Source organism: Lithobates pipiens, unplaced genomic scaffold, assembly GCF_037356315.1.
Source record: "Lithobates pipiens isolate NorthernLeopardFrog02 unplaced genomic scaffold, aLitPip1_a1.2 Scaffold_3, whole genome shotgun sequence".
NCBI lineage: Eukaryota > Metazoa > Chordata > Amphibia > Anura > Ranidae > Lithobates > Lithobates pipiens.
The window spans coordinates 69,502,033-69,518,446 of NW_027507790.1; the positions used below are offsets into that span (position 1 = coordinate 69,502,033).

At 41.6% G+C, this 16,414-nt stretch overlaps 1 protein-coding gene across 1 annotated transcript in view; it reads left to right on the top strand.

Annotated features, from left to right (window-relative positions):
* Window positions 1-16,414, top strand: part of TMEM132D (transmembrane protein 132D) — a 1,480,018-nt gene that overhangs the window by 380,673 nt on the left and 1,082,931 nt on the right. Inside the window, exon 2 of the mRNA XM_077461813.1 lies at window positions 13,718-14,603. Coding sequence (XP_077317939.1) covers window positions 13,718-14,603 — 886 coding nt within the window. The remainder of the gene's footprint in view (window positions 1-13,717; window positions 14,604-16,414) is intronic.

Consider the following 16,414-nt stretch of genomic DNA (forward strand, 5'->3'; position numbering starts at 1 on the left):
ATTTTCCTTTTATCTCATCGATAGAGATGTTGATAAGAACAAAGGCTTCACCCCCACAATCCAGGCCTTAATGATGAAGGAGGCCCCCAGATAAACCGTCCCTCTATGTGCATGCGTATGGGTTACATAGTATTCCTACTCATTCTCCAAAAAAAGGTTTCACCTAGAAATAAAGACACCCAAACTTTGTTGTTGATAAGTCATTTATTATAAAATAAACCCCCCCCCCCCCACAAAAAAAATGTCCCTCATTAAAAATTCATCTTCAGTCACAATGCCCACTGCATGCCATGACCTACAGTACTCATAAATGAATAACAGCTCCTCAAGCTGCCATCAGATATATAAGGCAAGAGGGGTAGTGGTGGCATAATTTACCAAATATGGACAATAGCCATATTTGGTCAGTGCCCTTGACCAAATATAGCATGTGGCCGTATTTGATCAATGATGTCACCACTGTCCCCAACCCTACGGTTAAGTAGCTGAGGACATCAGTGTTTCCTAGGGCTGCAATGAGTGCAAGCACCCGTTGGTTCCTTAGCACCCAGTGACAATGAGATGCTGTTATGTATAGAAGCGATAGAGATATTTAGCCCAAACAGCTAAATTTCATTCAGAACATTGGGACTAAACTATCAGCTCATCCCTAGTTAGAGATATTGTAATCTTATACAGGTATACCCCACTTTTAAGTATGCAATGGGGTTTATTTACTAAAGTTGTAAAGTGCAAAATCATGCTCACTTCTACATAGAAACCAATGAGCTTCCAGGTTTTATTACTAAAGCTTAATTGAACAAGCTGGGGTTAGAAGCTCATTGGTTTCTATGCAGAAGTGAGCCTGATTTTGCACTTTCCAGCCTTAGTAAATAAATCCCATTGTGTACTTAAACGTGGGGTATGCCTGTAGATATCATACCCTTATAGATAGCATGCATGCATATCCTTAAGCATAATAAGGGTATGTGAAACTTTGGTAAGGGTTACTGAAGCAAACAGGTAAGCTTCTGAATTAAATGATAGACTGAAGAACGACTGCTGGGGGTCCATTTATATTTGAGAGTAAAAATTGGTATCCTACAGAGTTCTTTCTGCTAACGAAATGGAGGGGCAGTTATGTCATTTTAACAGGTCCTATAACTAGGTTCTCCTCCGTTTTTTTTCAACATTATTTTTAGTACAATCCACCAATTCTGATTCCCAACGTCAGCACAATGCACATTTGTAAAACATGCCACTGTGCTTTATAAATGTGTGGAACTTTGTATGTATTTTTTTTTATTTTTTGTACTTTACCACTGTTTTTAAAAAAAGTTTATTTTTTAAGAGAATTATTTTAACTGTATTCATCTGAATATTATGATTTTGTTTAAAGTTTTACAGCTATAGCGCAAGCATATCTGTAGCCATTTTTAAAAGGAGTTATTAAATGTGCTAATAATTCAGAATTTCAGCTAGACCTAAAATACACAGTTTAAAGATTTTGAGGTAACAGCTTTCAGATGCCAGTCAATCACTTTGAAAATGAAGCATAAAAGCCTGTAGGCTATGCAGTGTCATATGTACTAAGGGACAAGATGAGAAAAGCACTGCATAAAAGATGTTTATTCTGACAGGTGAAGAGGGATTACTTAGATCATATACAGAATGCGCTAAAATAGGACACAGAGCAATTGTATGACTGTGAATGATTTTAAAGGACATTTGTTGAATTTTATTCTAGCTTTTATATATGCATCAGTGTGCTTAAGACATGTTTGGTCTGGCATATAAAGCTTTATGATAGACATATGTGTTGTAAAATTCTGTTCTATGCATTTTACATAATCTCTAGACTAGAGGTAGAATAAAACAAGATGTGTTTTTATGCAAATACATCCATCAAAAACAGATTTACAATATAAAAAAGAAAAGCATGCTAGGAACGGTGCAAAAGATGAATATGATGTAAGGGGGGGGGGGGGGCAGAATTGTTAAATATGTTTGTGAATTATTTGTATCCAGGAGAGGACAGAAAAGAAAAAATAGACACTAGACCACATTAAATTCCACCACTGACTAACGTTATTTGGAAGCGTCATAAGCCTATTTTATATGGTGTTGCTTTGTGGTGTTTGTATAATACTTTGACAGGTTAGAGCGTGTGAGAGTTAGATGTGACAATGAATCTTTTAGAATAGCAAACTCTTCCATAACCTTTTTAGCTACCAAATACAAAGGGACTGGTATGCAATAGTATAAAATAAGGCCTGACTTTCACAAGAGGCAGAACTTCAAGAACAGGCTACCCCGACATTTCATATTCCAGGATATAAGTATCCTGTTCTCTTTGTATTTCTACCTTTGTGTGAAATAACTGATGATTCTGACAGTTCCCAGCTTTCTATTTTTCAAACTGACCATGTGTCAAGTGTGGTCAGTTTTATGGCTATGTGAGGAGCACAGCCTGCCTGTCCTCCAAAGGTCAGACTTGTGCTGACACGCCCCCCCCCCCCCCCCCCTTACAGCTAATCACTGTGAAGATTAGTGTACTGCCGTTCTCCAACCCTAACCCTGAATCTAATGGCTCTCAAGGCAGGGTAGCCAATCACATCTGTCCTATAGTATAGCCTGAACTGCAAAATTGCATGCTGATGCATTAGAAAATGTTCATATGCATTAGAAAGTGTTCATATTAAAATGTGGATTAAAAACGTTTTAGATACATTTTGAAGTAGTCTATTATGCATGAAAGAAAAATTTACCTGACTGAAAACAATATTTTTTGTGCTTTTGTGTGTTCAGCTGAGGAATGCCATTAATGTATTGTGTCACCATAACAGTGTGACAGTGCTCTTAGCCCATGGTGCCCGCAGTCAGCATCTGTGAAGAAGTTAAAAGGCCCATAATGCCCAGCATTTTTGTTAGGACTTGGAGTCCATCAAAAGATTGCCATGTGCTGAAGTACATCTTTACTTAATACTGTCACTGGGAAAAGCTCATATTTAACTTCCCATTTAGCCCATTTATATCCATGGGTGGTTTTATTCCATCACCAGGCTGGATTTTATCTATACTGATCCTGTAAATCAAGAAAAAGTGAGCTTCTTTTCAGTTTATTGCCTGAATTCACTCCCATGTCATTTTCTCATAACACATTACTGAAATGCATTGCTGAATATGGATTAAATGTGCCTTTCCATTTCATTTTATATTTTTAAACCATAAATAAATGCCAATGCAAAGTAAATTCCGCAAGTCATAAATTACATATTTAATATAGCAAATGTTATTCCCACATTGGTTTGCAGACTCGGTAAGCCAGTTTGAAGGGATTGTTTCAAATTTTAGATTGTTTAACATTCATCAGAATAACTCTGCAGCTATTTTGAGTAATGCATTTCAATTGAATGAACACATCTCCTGTTTCTATCAGTTACACAATCACTCCTGAATATTCAAAACGAATTACACATTTCATCTGTGTGTGTTGAGCTGACGTTTTGTAGAAAGTCTAATTTCTTGGCTTTCCTATGACTTAGCTGTAGATTCCAAGCACAGTGACCTGAGGAGAGGCACATCTCCGCCACCGTGACAGCTCCTTTTCTTTGCTGTGTCAGTCTTTGGAAGATCTTGTCCAAATACAGAAGATTAACATGGCACGTCATCCCTAGTGATTCGATTCTGAAGACCCTGTCATAATACAAGACATTTTAATATCTCTATACAGTGACGTAGATAAAGGTCTGTAGGCCCTCATGTGAAGCTTGGGTTCCCTGTCATCTCCTCAATAACAACCACAGTTCACAAAAAAACGGAATACCTTGTTCTTTGATAAAGAAATCTTTTAGCAGACATTAAATCTATCCTTGTATTCACTCTCACATATGCATCACCATTAGCCCCAATCCCTCCCAGCATCTAGATCTATAACAGCATGCCCAGTTAAATTTTATATCTTAGTTATCAAAGTGTTAAGGTAAGTGTGATTATGTTGCCTAATTGCTGTCAATCAGATTCAATGCTGGACCAGAATATGAAAACGAGAAACTGAATAACTGCTAAAAGCCTGTGCAAACTTTTCCATAAACATTATAAGTGAGGTCAACAAAATCAAATTAAAATCAATTAAATTAATTAAATTAATCAATCAATTAAAATCAATTAAATTAATTAAATTAATCAAGCAATTAAAATCAAATTAATATCTTAAAATCCACTCTGATCACTATTAGCCTGGTATTCTCTTGCTGTCTGATTCACTGGCTTTGCTGATCCACCATTAATTAAAATGATCACATCTTTTCTTAGTTTTAGTAGTTTTTGTTGCAATTTCAATAAGATATATAGTTTTCCTCCATAAAAATATAGGCATATAAGTCCCATCAAAGCACCAACCTTCTGTTAACAGGCATGCAACACTTCTACACCACCCATGCCAGCAGGAAAAAACAGTAAAGGCCTTGCCTTATCATCATAGTGTATGCAAAGTGAAAGTCAATCACAAAAGGTAATTCTTAAGCCCAGGCTTGGAATCTTCCTTTGGTTCAGACCAATAACATCACAATTCTTCTCCAGTATCTACTTCTGGTGATGGTCAGGTCATATCTTGAATGCTGCATAAGATACTGACATGCCATTGCTCTCTGCAGTATCCTCCATTGAGTCCAGGTTGGGGGAATGGGTCCTTGTAACCCTGGGCTCTCAGGAAGTAGGTTGAATGATGTTGTATATTATTCAGCCTTAAAGAAGACAGGAGTTGGATCCCTGAGCAGACAAGTAAGTCTGTGGTGGAAAGCACCAGAAAGGAGATATTGTAACTAGAGTTGCCTTTTTATTTTGAAGAACTACTGGGAAATACTTTTTCCATGTTGGATTTGGCCTTCAAAAACAGAATCTATCTAAAGTAAAGAGAAACCTTTTGGTAAAAAGGCTTCAAGGAACCTCTTACAGTAGAAATATAGAAGCTATGTACAATGAATGAATATTTGAGAAGGTTGGATCAGTATTGTGTATTTTATGCAGTTTTTCTCCAGTGATGTTATATCTCCTTAACTCAATGACTACTTACCTGGATTGAGCAGTCGGGACTGATTATAACCTTCATTACACTCACATGGAATATGGATGTATAAATATTTGACTGCATTATGATATGACCATGTTCAATCCCTTTGTCCTTTCAGCCCCACTGACTGACAGACTTAAGACCAGGGTAGCTTTGTAGATATTATAGAGTGTGGTTCTTATTCTGTGCATATTTCCATTACAGGATAGTGTGATATATGTTATATGTGTTTTACACAGACACACACTGCTCCATTTTAGGAAAGAGCTGCAGGGATCGCGGTTTTTTAGCTGGCTTTGAGACATTATTTAGGAATTGGGGGGGGGGGGGGGGCTTTGCATTGGGGAGGGTGGGCTTGCCTATTGTGGGGTTTTTGTTGCACTTTTTTGCCCTACATAATGTGTTTGGTTTTAAGAGGAATATTTTTTGGGGAGGGTTGGATTATATGGGGGGTCTTGGGTCATTGTGCTAATAAATTGTTGTACATTTTTGTAGTTTAACTCTTTAGGGTTTGTAGAAGTCTTTGTGTTTTTTATTTTTTGCTTGTTGGTGTGGAAATATGGAAGCTACCATGCTGAAATCTGTTGGAAGGTGGATGCTCCAGGGCTGTTATTCTCTACCTGGCTCCCTACTTATTAAATAGCCCACTTGGAACAAACATTTACATATCAGGGTTTCTGACATCTGTTATTCATATGTTTTTTTCCAGGTCAGTGACTCACCAAGTAGTAAAGAAAGGATAAAATTACAATCTTGGTACGTCATCTTCAAAAAGTCAGCAATGATAGCTTTCATGTCAATTTATCCTGCTAGGCTTCTTGCAAATAACCAATAAGAGTCTCCTGCAACTCAATTCTGCACCAAGATCTTTTATACTTTAAAGAGAAAGCTTTCCATAAAAACACTTCAAGGAACCTCTTACAATAGAAATATAGAAGCTACCATGCTGAGGTCTGTTGGAAGGTGGATGCTCCAGGGCTGTTATTCTCTACCTGTCTCCCTAATTATTGAATAGCCCACTTGGAACAAACATTTACATATCAGGGTTTCTGACATCTGTTATTCATATGTTTTTTCCAGGTCAGTGACTCACCAAGTAGTAAAGAAAGGATACAATTACAATCTTGGAACATCATCTTCAAAAAGTCAGCAATGATCGCTCTCATGTCAATTTATCCTGCTAGGCTTCTTGCAAATAACCAATAAGGGTCTCCTGCAATTCAATTTTGCACCAAGATCTTTTATGCTTTAAATCAAAACAATCAATGATTACTTTTAAAGGAGCAATGTGAATTTAGAACATTTAAGACTCTTTTATTTCAGAATAAAAGTGGTTTGTTTATTTTACAATGCACTGAAGACAAGAACAGCAGCTGCATAACAGCAATATATCCCACACAATTATACTGGTTACACACATGGGGTACACAGAATATCCCCCTCGTTATTTACCATTTGTCTAATAATTCCTAACAGGTCAGTAGATGCATTTTGATATATAGTATGGTCATATTAATATTAACGTGATTGTAAATGATCACCTTGTAAAACAACCCATTCAGTTTAAAGCAGAAATGAAAGTCAAAACATATTTGTACAGATATACTTTTTTTCCCATTTTTTAAAAGTGATCACATTCCCTCTGTTCTCAGCTGCCTAAGAGCTGGGGAGGAGAAGCAGCAGCACACTGTGCTTGCCAGTAAATGGCTATGTAGCGGGGGTGTGTCAGGACAAGTCTAATCATTGAAGAAGAGTACACTCAGCATAGTATAGCTAGAGAACTGGCCACGGTGTGTCCTTCTGCTTAGTAAAGTCAGTGTTTAACCACTTGCTTACTGGGCACTTAAACCCCCCTCCTATCCAGACCAATTTTCAGCTTTCAGCGCTTTGGCACTTTGAATACAACACTGTACCCAAATGAAATTTTTATAACTTTTTTCCCCCAAATAGAGCTTTCTTTTGGTGGTATTTGATCACCTCTGCGTTTTTTTTAATTAAAAAGACTGAATTAAAAAAAAATAATATATTTTTTTGTTTTAAAATTTTATAACGGGCAATTTTTGTCTGTCATTGATGTACGTTGATGAGGCGGCAGTGATGGGCACTGATCGATTACACTGATAGGCATCACTTCTAGGTGGCACTGATTGGCACCGCTGGTGGGCATTGATAGGTGGCACTTGTGGGCATTGATAGGTGGCACTTGTGGGCATTGTTGGTCAGTTTAAATGAGGCATAATTGCCTCTTCCTCTTAGGGACCGATGTCCCTTTAAGATAAGTCGGTGATCAGCTTTTTTTTTCTTCTCCAATGTCAGCGTGAGGAGAAAAACAAAAAACGATCACTGAGCTTTTGTTTACATTCATTGGCTGACAGCTGATCACATGGTAAGGGGCTGGGACCGGTGATCACCAAGTCTCGGTGACTCGATGATCACAACGCGCTCCGTGCGCGCTCTACAGGGCGTGCACAGGGAGTATGCACAGGGGAGGCTGTCATATGACGGAAACCCACATCCGCGCTGTGGCCGTCATTCGACCATAGCGTGGATGTCAGGTAGTTAATAGGAAATCAACAGGACAAGCAGGATCGCATATCGGGAATGTGAACTGCTGGGGTTACAAAAACTTTAATCATATCATAAAGAAATGTGAAAGTTCTATGTAAATCAGACACAGTTAACGCAAAACTTATTAACAAAGTGCAAGTATCCTTTTTGTCCAAACCTCTTCTCCAAATACACTTTCAACCTGTGGCAACAGACTACTGCTAAGTTTACATACTTCACCAAAAATCTTATAGAGATAGCCCAATAGAAGGCAATGTGAATCTACCACATAAATGTAGTCAATGCAGAGGTGACTATTCTTGTGGAGAGAGTAGATTATTTTAGGTCAGGCAAGCAAAAATGATGTGCACTTTGTTTGAAATTGCACTAATTCTTAAAATTCTAGATATCCCCAGTGAAATATTTTGAAAGAAGAGCACAATAATACAAGTGTACTCGGCATGCCTCTGCAAAGTACAACTGTGACCAGGCTATTGGTATTCAAAAATGCACCTCTGCCCCAAATCTGACCTCTGCAGATACCGTGGAGAAATGTATCTTCAAAGTTCGAAGTTGTTCAAATCTTCCTCCCTCCCTGTGCACTTTCATGTTTAGCTTGTAGGCTACCAAACCACTACCGAGAGGGTGGTAAAACAAGTTATTGAGGGAAAATAAGCATCATTGCTATAAATATAAGGATGAATTATTCTGTAGAATTTTAGCTACAATTTTTGTAACTCACCATTTATCCTGTAAATCTCCAGTTTCTGGACTTGAAGGAATTGCTTCTATTATTGTTTCATTTCATGAATTCTTAAACAACCAGATCATTTACAATTCATGGCTGTGCTATAAAGGGATATGTTTAGTAAAACTACAAGAGAATTAGGGGAGTATAGAATATGTCTGGCACATTGAAAATAAAAAATGATAATGATCTTAATTACAGAAGAGGACTACAAAGTCCAAGTCCAGCTTTTGTTCATGAAGTGCTGATTCATAACCTCAGATGTCACTGAGCTTTTGTTTAGCAACTCTATTTGCCTTGGAAGGCTGTGTTATGTCTGAAGCCAAGGCTGAGACTTTGTCCAAGACTGATACTTATTGTGACACGTCTATGTCTGCCAAATTGAGTAATATGCAAAATAGTTATTTGCCTTTGAGTGAGGATGATCATTTAGATGTAGAAGTTATGTGTGCACAGGAACTACGATGTTAGGGACACTTTCAATATAATGACACAGGCCAGGCTGCATCTTAAAACTTTATGATCAAAAGTGTAAAGGAAAGTAAGATCCTTCTTAAAACCGAATCTGTTCACTTGTCTTGTGCTGAAGCATAGCATTACCTCATAATAACAAAGTATGGCGTGATACGGCTAATGTTGTAATATCACTTGATAACTTACCCCTGTTCCGCTGAACCCTTAGGCCGCGTACACACGGGCGGACTGTTCGCCCAACCTTGTCCGCTGAACAGTGTTTGGGCGGACAGTCCGCTCGTGTGTGGGCTTTCAGCGGACAGTTTCAGCGGACAGTTGGACGGACAAAGTCTTTCGGAAATTCCGAAAAACTGTCCGCTGAAACTGTGTTTGAGCGAACAGTCCGCCCGTGTGTGGGCTTGTCCGCTGTACTTTCGAAATGAGCGGACTGTTCCCGCTCGGAAAGTCCGCCCATTTCAAGCGCGTGTACAGGTAGGCGGGGCCCGCGAGGGAGACGTCGCGGGCTCCGCCGCCTGGAATGGGCTTAAAGGGGAACCCCAACGCCGAAAAAAATCGGCGTGGGGGTTCCCCCCAAGTCCACACCAGACCCTTGTCCGAGCACGCTACCCGGCCGGCCAGGAAAGGGGGGCGAGCGAGCGCGCCCCCCCTCCTGAGCCGTACCAGGCCGCGTGCCCTCAACATGGGGGGTGCCTTGGGGAAGGGGGGGCCGCGCGGCCCCCCCACCCCAAAGCACCTTGTCCCCATGTTGATGAGGACAAGGGCCTCTTCCCAACAACCCTGGCCGTTGGTTGTCGGGGTCTGCGGGCGGGGGGCTTATCGGAATCCGGGAGCCCCCTTTAAGAAGGGGGCCCCCGGATACCGGCCCCCCACCCTATGTGAATGAGTATGGGGTACAATGTACCCCTACCCATTCACCTGTGAACTAAAGTACAATAAAAAACACAACACAGAGAAAAAATATTTTATTGCACAGCTCCGGGGGTCTTCTCGCCAGACTCCTCCGCTATGTGTGTGTAGCTCTTTTGCTAGCGGAGGAGTCCGGCTTTCTTCCTCCCCGCCGCCGGCCTCTTCTCCCGACTTCGGGGGTCTTGTCCCCCTCTTCGGTTCTTCTGCCGGGCCACCGCGCCTGGTCCGGTGGCCCGGTCTTCTGTCGCCGTCTTCCGTTCTTCTGTCGCCGCCTTCGGTTCTTCTGCCGGGCCACCGCGCCTTCTTGTAGCTCTTTTACAGGCGGTGGCCCGGTCTTCTGTCGCCACTGTCGTCGCCGCCGCCGCCGCCTTCCGTTCTTGTTCTTCTTCTTGTTCTTCTTCTTCTTCTCCTGGAGATGTTGACTCGACGATCTCTCCGGCCGGAATGCCAGAGCCGCGCTGTGCGGTCACTTATATAGTGACAATGGGGCGGTGTCACATGGTATATGTCACATGGGTTGGTCACATGGTGACCCCGCCCCCTTACGATGTCATAGTCCCCATGTGACATCAACCCATGTGACCAACCCATGTGACATATACCATGTGACACCGCCCCATTGTCACTATATAAGTGGCAGCGGAGCGTGTCCCTGGCATTCCGGCCGGAGAGATCGTCGAGTCAACATCTCCAGGAGAAGAAGAAGAAGAACAAGAAGAAGAACAAGAACGGAAGGCGGCGGCGGCGGCGGCGACGACGACAGCGGCGACAGAAGACCGGGCCACCGCCTGTAAAAGAGCTACAAGAAGGCGCGGTGGCCCGGCAGAAGAACCGAAGGCGGCGACAGAAGAACGGAAGACGGCGACAGAAGACCGGGCCACCGGACCAGGCGCGGTGGCCCGGCAGAAGAACCGAAGAGGGGGACAAGACCCCCGAAGTCGGGAGAAGAGGCCGGCGGCGGGGAGGAAGAAAGCCGGACTCCTCCGCTAGCAAAAGAGCTACACACACATAGCGGAGGAGTCCGGCGAGAAGACCCCCGGAGCTGTGCAATAAAATATTTTTTCTCTGTGTTGTGTTTTTTATTGTACTTTAGTTCACAGGTGAATGGGTAGGGGTACATTGTACCCCATACTCATTCACATAGGGTGGGGGGCCGGTATCCGGGGGCCCCCTTCTTAAAGGGGGCTCCCGGATTCCGATAAGCCCCCCGCCCGCAGACCCCGACAACCAACGGCCAGGGTTGTCGGGAAGAGGCCCTTGTCCTCATCAACATGGGGACAAGGTGCTTTGGGGTGGGGGGGCCGCGCGGCCCCCCCTTCCCCAAGGCACCCCCCATGTTGAGGGCACGCGGCCTGGTACGGCTCAGGAGGGGGGGGCGCGCTCGCTCGCCCCCCTTTCCTGGCCGGCCGGGTAGCGTGCTCGGACAAGGGTCTGGTGTGGACTTGGGGGGAACCCCCACGCCGATTTTTTTCGGCGTTGGGGTTCCCCTTTAAGCCCATTCCAGGCGGCGGAGCCCGCGACGTCTCCTTCGCGGGCCCCGCCTACCTGTACACGCGCTCGAAATGGGCGGATTTGCCTCCGCCTTACGTGGGCGAGTCCGTTCATTTCAAAAGTTGAGCGAACTGTTTGCCCAACCTTGTTCGTCAAACAGTCCGCTCGTGTGTGGGCAAGTCCGCTCATGCAAATTTTGAGCGGACTGTTTGATGAAACTGTTTGCCGAACAAGGTTGGGCGAACAGTCCGCCCGTGTGTACGCGGCCTTACTTTTATGCTCTCTAAAAGGCACCTAGGATTCAGCACCTTTTTACATTTTTTTTATTATTTTTATAATTAACGCCATAGTTACATAGAAGGTGAGGTTAAAAAAAAGGTACAAGTCCATCAAGTCCAACCTATGTGTGTGATTATATGTCAGTATTACATTGTATATCCCTGTATGTTGTGCTTGTTCATGTACTTATCTAATAGCTTTTTGAAATTATCGATGTTCCCCGCTGAAACCGCTGCCTGTGGAAGAGAATTCCACTTCCTTACCGCTCATACAGTAAAGATCCCTCTACGTAGTTTTAGGTTAAACCACTTTTCTAATTTTAGTGAACGACTGCGTGTCTTATTAAATTCGCTTTCGTTGGAAAAGTTTTATCCCTATTGTGGGGTCACCAGTACGGTATTTGTACAATGAAATCATATCCCCTCTCAAGCGTCTTTTCTCCAGAGAGAATAAGTTCAGTACTCATAACATTTCCTCATAACTAATGTCCTCCAGTCCCTTTATTAGTTTTGTTGCCCTTCTCTGGACTCTCTCCAGTTCCAGCACATCCTTCCTGAGGACTGTTGCCCAGAACTGGATGACATACTCCAGGTCGGCTGGACCAGAGTCTTGTAGAGTGGGAGAATTATTGTTTTATCTCTGGAGTTAATCCCTATTTTAATGCATGCCAATATTTTGTTTTCTTTGCTTGCAGCAGCCTGGCATTGCTGAGCCTGTCATCTACTAGGACCGCCAGGTCCTTTTCCATTCTAGATTCCGCCAGAGGTTCTCCCCCCCCCCCCCCCCCCAGTGAGTAGATTGAATTCATGCACTTTTATAGATTTAAAAGGGCAGAAAAAATGATGGACTGGAATCAGAAGTGCATGTCATTTACTGTTGACTGTCTCACTACATCTGCTGGAAAATTATTCCAAGCATTAACTACCTTTTCAGTAAAATAATACTTTCTAAGATTACTTTTGAACATTCCTCCAGTTAGTTTGAGGTCATGTCCCAGTAATCTTGATTTTGGTTTCATATTGAAAAAACTGCCCTTCTGAACCTTATTCACACCCTTGATGCATTTAAAGGTTTCAATCATGTCCCCCCCTTCCCTTCTTTCCTCCAAACCGTACAAATTAAGTTCCTGAAGTTGCTCTCGATATGTTTTATCCCCCAGACCCTTCACCATTTTTTTTACTTGTTTCTGGGCTCGTACTGTCTTATCAAAATCTTTCTGTATGTGAGGTCTCTAAATTGGACACACTATTCTAAATGAGGTCTCACTAAAGATCTATATAGGGGAATGAGAACCTTCCTCCTCCTGCTGATGATCCCCCCAATGATGCATCCTAGAATTCCATTCGCTTTCCCCACTGCCTGGTCACACGGTTTGCCCATTTTGCAGTTATCTAAAACATGTACCCCCATCTTGATAGATTCAGGGCTTTGCTTCCTAAAGTCTCCAGAAAGACAGTGAGCAATATTCCAAATATAACTACAGATCCTACACTAAATATTTACAGCTCTGAGGCTGAAGGGACATAAATGCCTAGTCACCCTCACATATCAGGAAGTGCACTGCTATTTCTCTGAAGAAATTAATTGCAAAACATACCTTTTCTGTGTACTGATTGGGTACAATTATCACTCCTAGATGTTTCCTATAATAAAGCAAATATTGTTTTTTTTTTATTCTGTAAACTTTACATGTAAAAAAAAAAAAGTCCACTTCTTTGTAAACCACTTACCTATGCATATTAATGTTTGTTGTCCAATCCCTGTATCGTAAAAGAAACTGTAGTACATAGGTCTACACAATTTATGTTTTCCTGAAAAAGTCTTTTGATTAAAGAATGATGGCAAAATAGAATTTGGTGCTATTATTTTATTTTTATTTTTATATATGCATTCTTCTTTTGCTCTTCAATATATCAACACTGGAAAATAGATTCTATTTTTTTGGACATTGTTGTTGAATTTTCTTATATTTAATCATAATTTTAGTTTAGTTAGTTAATTAATTATAATTTTATTATATTTTAGTCGTCTTACCATACCAGACCTCTGCCTTAAAATCTCCTTTGTATCATCAAGAATCCCATATTTACACATTCACTCAAGCCAATTATTGGTCATATCTTGTTTAACTTTTTGCTAAGATTTAGAAGCTCAATTTTGTCATTTTTTTGGTTGTATTCTGCAGATGTATTTTATCATTAATTATTTATATTTCCCCACAGTGACGGAGAGCCGTGGGATAATAGACAGCGTACAGAGGTTTTCCTTGCTTCCAACCTACCTACCAGTGACTTACACTATTCATCAGAGCGATGTTTTCTTCTTCCTAAAGGAAGCCAACCAGGATATCATGAGAAATTCCAGCCTGCAGTCACGAGTTGAGTCTTTTCTCATTTATAAAGCCAAAAAACAACCTGTCATGAATGCCACATATGGACCATTTTTTGTTGAACAAGAAGTGCCACAAGATTTACTTTTTATTCCCAATAATTTTGGATTTACAGACAAATTTACATTTAATTGGAAGATCAAAGCATATATCCTGAAGGATAAAATTTTTCAGACTAAACCCAAAGTTCAGATATTGTTTTATATTGTGGGGAGAGACTGGGATGATTATAGCACTACAGAGAGACTTCCATGTGTTAAGGTGTTTGCTTTTCGGGAAACTAGGGAAGTGAAGGGCACTTGCAAATTGACAAGTGATATAGGGTTGTGTGTTGCTGAATTGGAGCTGCTTGCAGGCTGGTTTGATCCACCCACAGTTGTAGCCGGCCATAAAAGAATGTTAGAGCAAACTGATGGTAGCCCTGTGGAATTGTACTATGCCATTCAGCCAAGTGATGAGAAGGGAGAGTGTGTCAAGGAAGACACCAAGAAAAGTACCAGTCGGTCATTTCACAGTTACATGGATGATACTGGTCCACCATTACAACGAATTGGAAGTGTATATCTTTATCAAGCCCTCAGTAGGAACTCTTCCATTGAAGTACAGATTGATGGTAATTTGGCTATCCGATCTTTATCACGGAATATGAGAATAGGAGACATTCTAACATATTTTGTGTTTGCCTCTAAAAATTTTACACAAGCCAAATTCAAACTAAGGTAAGCTGTAACATTTCTAAAGCTTATGGTAAATGCATTCTAAGGCTGAAGGTAATGCTTTGTAAATAATTGTGTGAAACATTAGTTTTATATCAAAAGTATTTAGTGACTCTTGCTCTAAAACTACACATTTCAAATTATTTAAACTTTTAAAATATTACTATTAATATTATGTACTTTTGCATATAGCAAATATGCTAGTTTACACTAGGGGTGCTCCTAAATTATTATTACAAACCTTTTTGAATCCTTTACTGATATTACTGAAATGTCTAATATTTCTTAGAATATTAAATGTGACATATAAGCATAAATGCGTTAAATACTATTTATATATAATAAAATACATAATGACACAAAGTTAAACCAAGTGCTAAAAAAACTATAGTGTTGTAAGTCTTTCATAATACATATGGTATACGTGGGTGTTCCATTTCAAAGCACTTACTGCATAGGGCATCTTAACATTGGTAATGGGAAAAAATAAACAAAAGAGGGTGCAGTCTAAAGCCTAGGTTCAGCCACCTTCTGTCATCGAAGAGTCATGACCGAAAAAGGTCTGCTGACTGGCTCTTGATCGGCACTCTTGACCGATGGCTGGGAGCGCTGATTGGAGTGTTCTGACAGGGGTGGACCATACCCCTGTCAGAACAAAATAGCACAGCAGGGGAGATTGCTGTACTAACATTGGTGAGTTGAACGACAAAAAAAACAAACGAGTAGTACGTACAAGGATTGAGTGTAGTAATGAAAGCACATTTATTAAATTAAAAGACAAATGGTAACTCACAATATTCTAATTCAGAAACACATATCAAAAGAGTTTCCCAGGTGCATAGATATTATAAGTACATTGCAATCCTGATGCCAGAACCACCAATGTGCATAAATCATTGGCTGACAGCTGATCACATGGTAAGGGGTCGGGATCAGCCCCTTACTCCGATCTGTGATCACCCGAGTCTCATTGACTCGGGGATCACAGCGCGGGGAGCGTGCAAAGGGGAGGATGTCTATTGACAGCCTTCTGGCAATGTAGGTCTGCACTCTAGCCATCATTCGGCTATAGCGCGGACAGGAACTAATTAAAGATAGCATTTCTCCTTTCTACTCCTCTTACACCTGGCTAATATGAATCAGGTACCACAGGTTTATTGTGCATCCCTAGGATTCAAAAGGAACATGAAGCACAAAGACTTCACAGGTTCCCCGCCAGAAATAGGAAACTGTTTCTAATGCAGTGCATAGCCATGACACTGGTCAAAAGAGTGCTAATAATTTGAAGGAATTTAAAACCCAGTTCTATTTCTTTAAATGGGTGGTGTCAGGTCACCTTGAGGACAGGTGACAGATGCACACCGTAGGGATTAGGAGTGCACCACAAGGTTGTGGACCCTACGGCTGACTGCTGCGGACGGGGGTCAAGGTGATAGGAAGGTAGGGCCGCCAGAACACCAAGATGGATCCCACCGGGGTTAGAGCGTAAGATTCCCTGGAGCGCGGAGTCTAAGAGCCAGCAGGTGTTCACCAGAGCCTCGAGTGGTGAGGATGGACTTGGCTGCAACTGGCTCCAGGTCGCGACCCCCAGGGTCCCCCAGCTCACACCCACAGTAGGCAACAGGAGGATAGGGATGGTGAGGGACAAAGCCAAGATCGGGGCCACAAGCAGACAGGAATAGTCAGGGACACGCCAAAAGGTCAGGATCACAGGCAAACAGGGATGGTCAAGGACACGCCAAAGTCGGTAACGGAATAACAGCAGAGCACACGGCAGGTAACAGGAAGCTAACACACAAAGGAATACACAATGG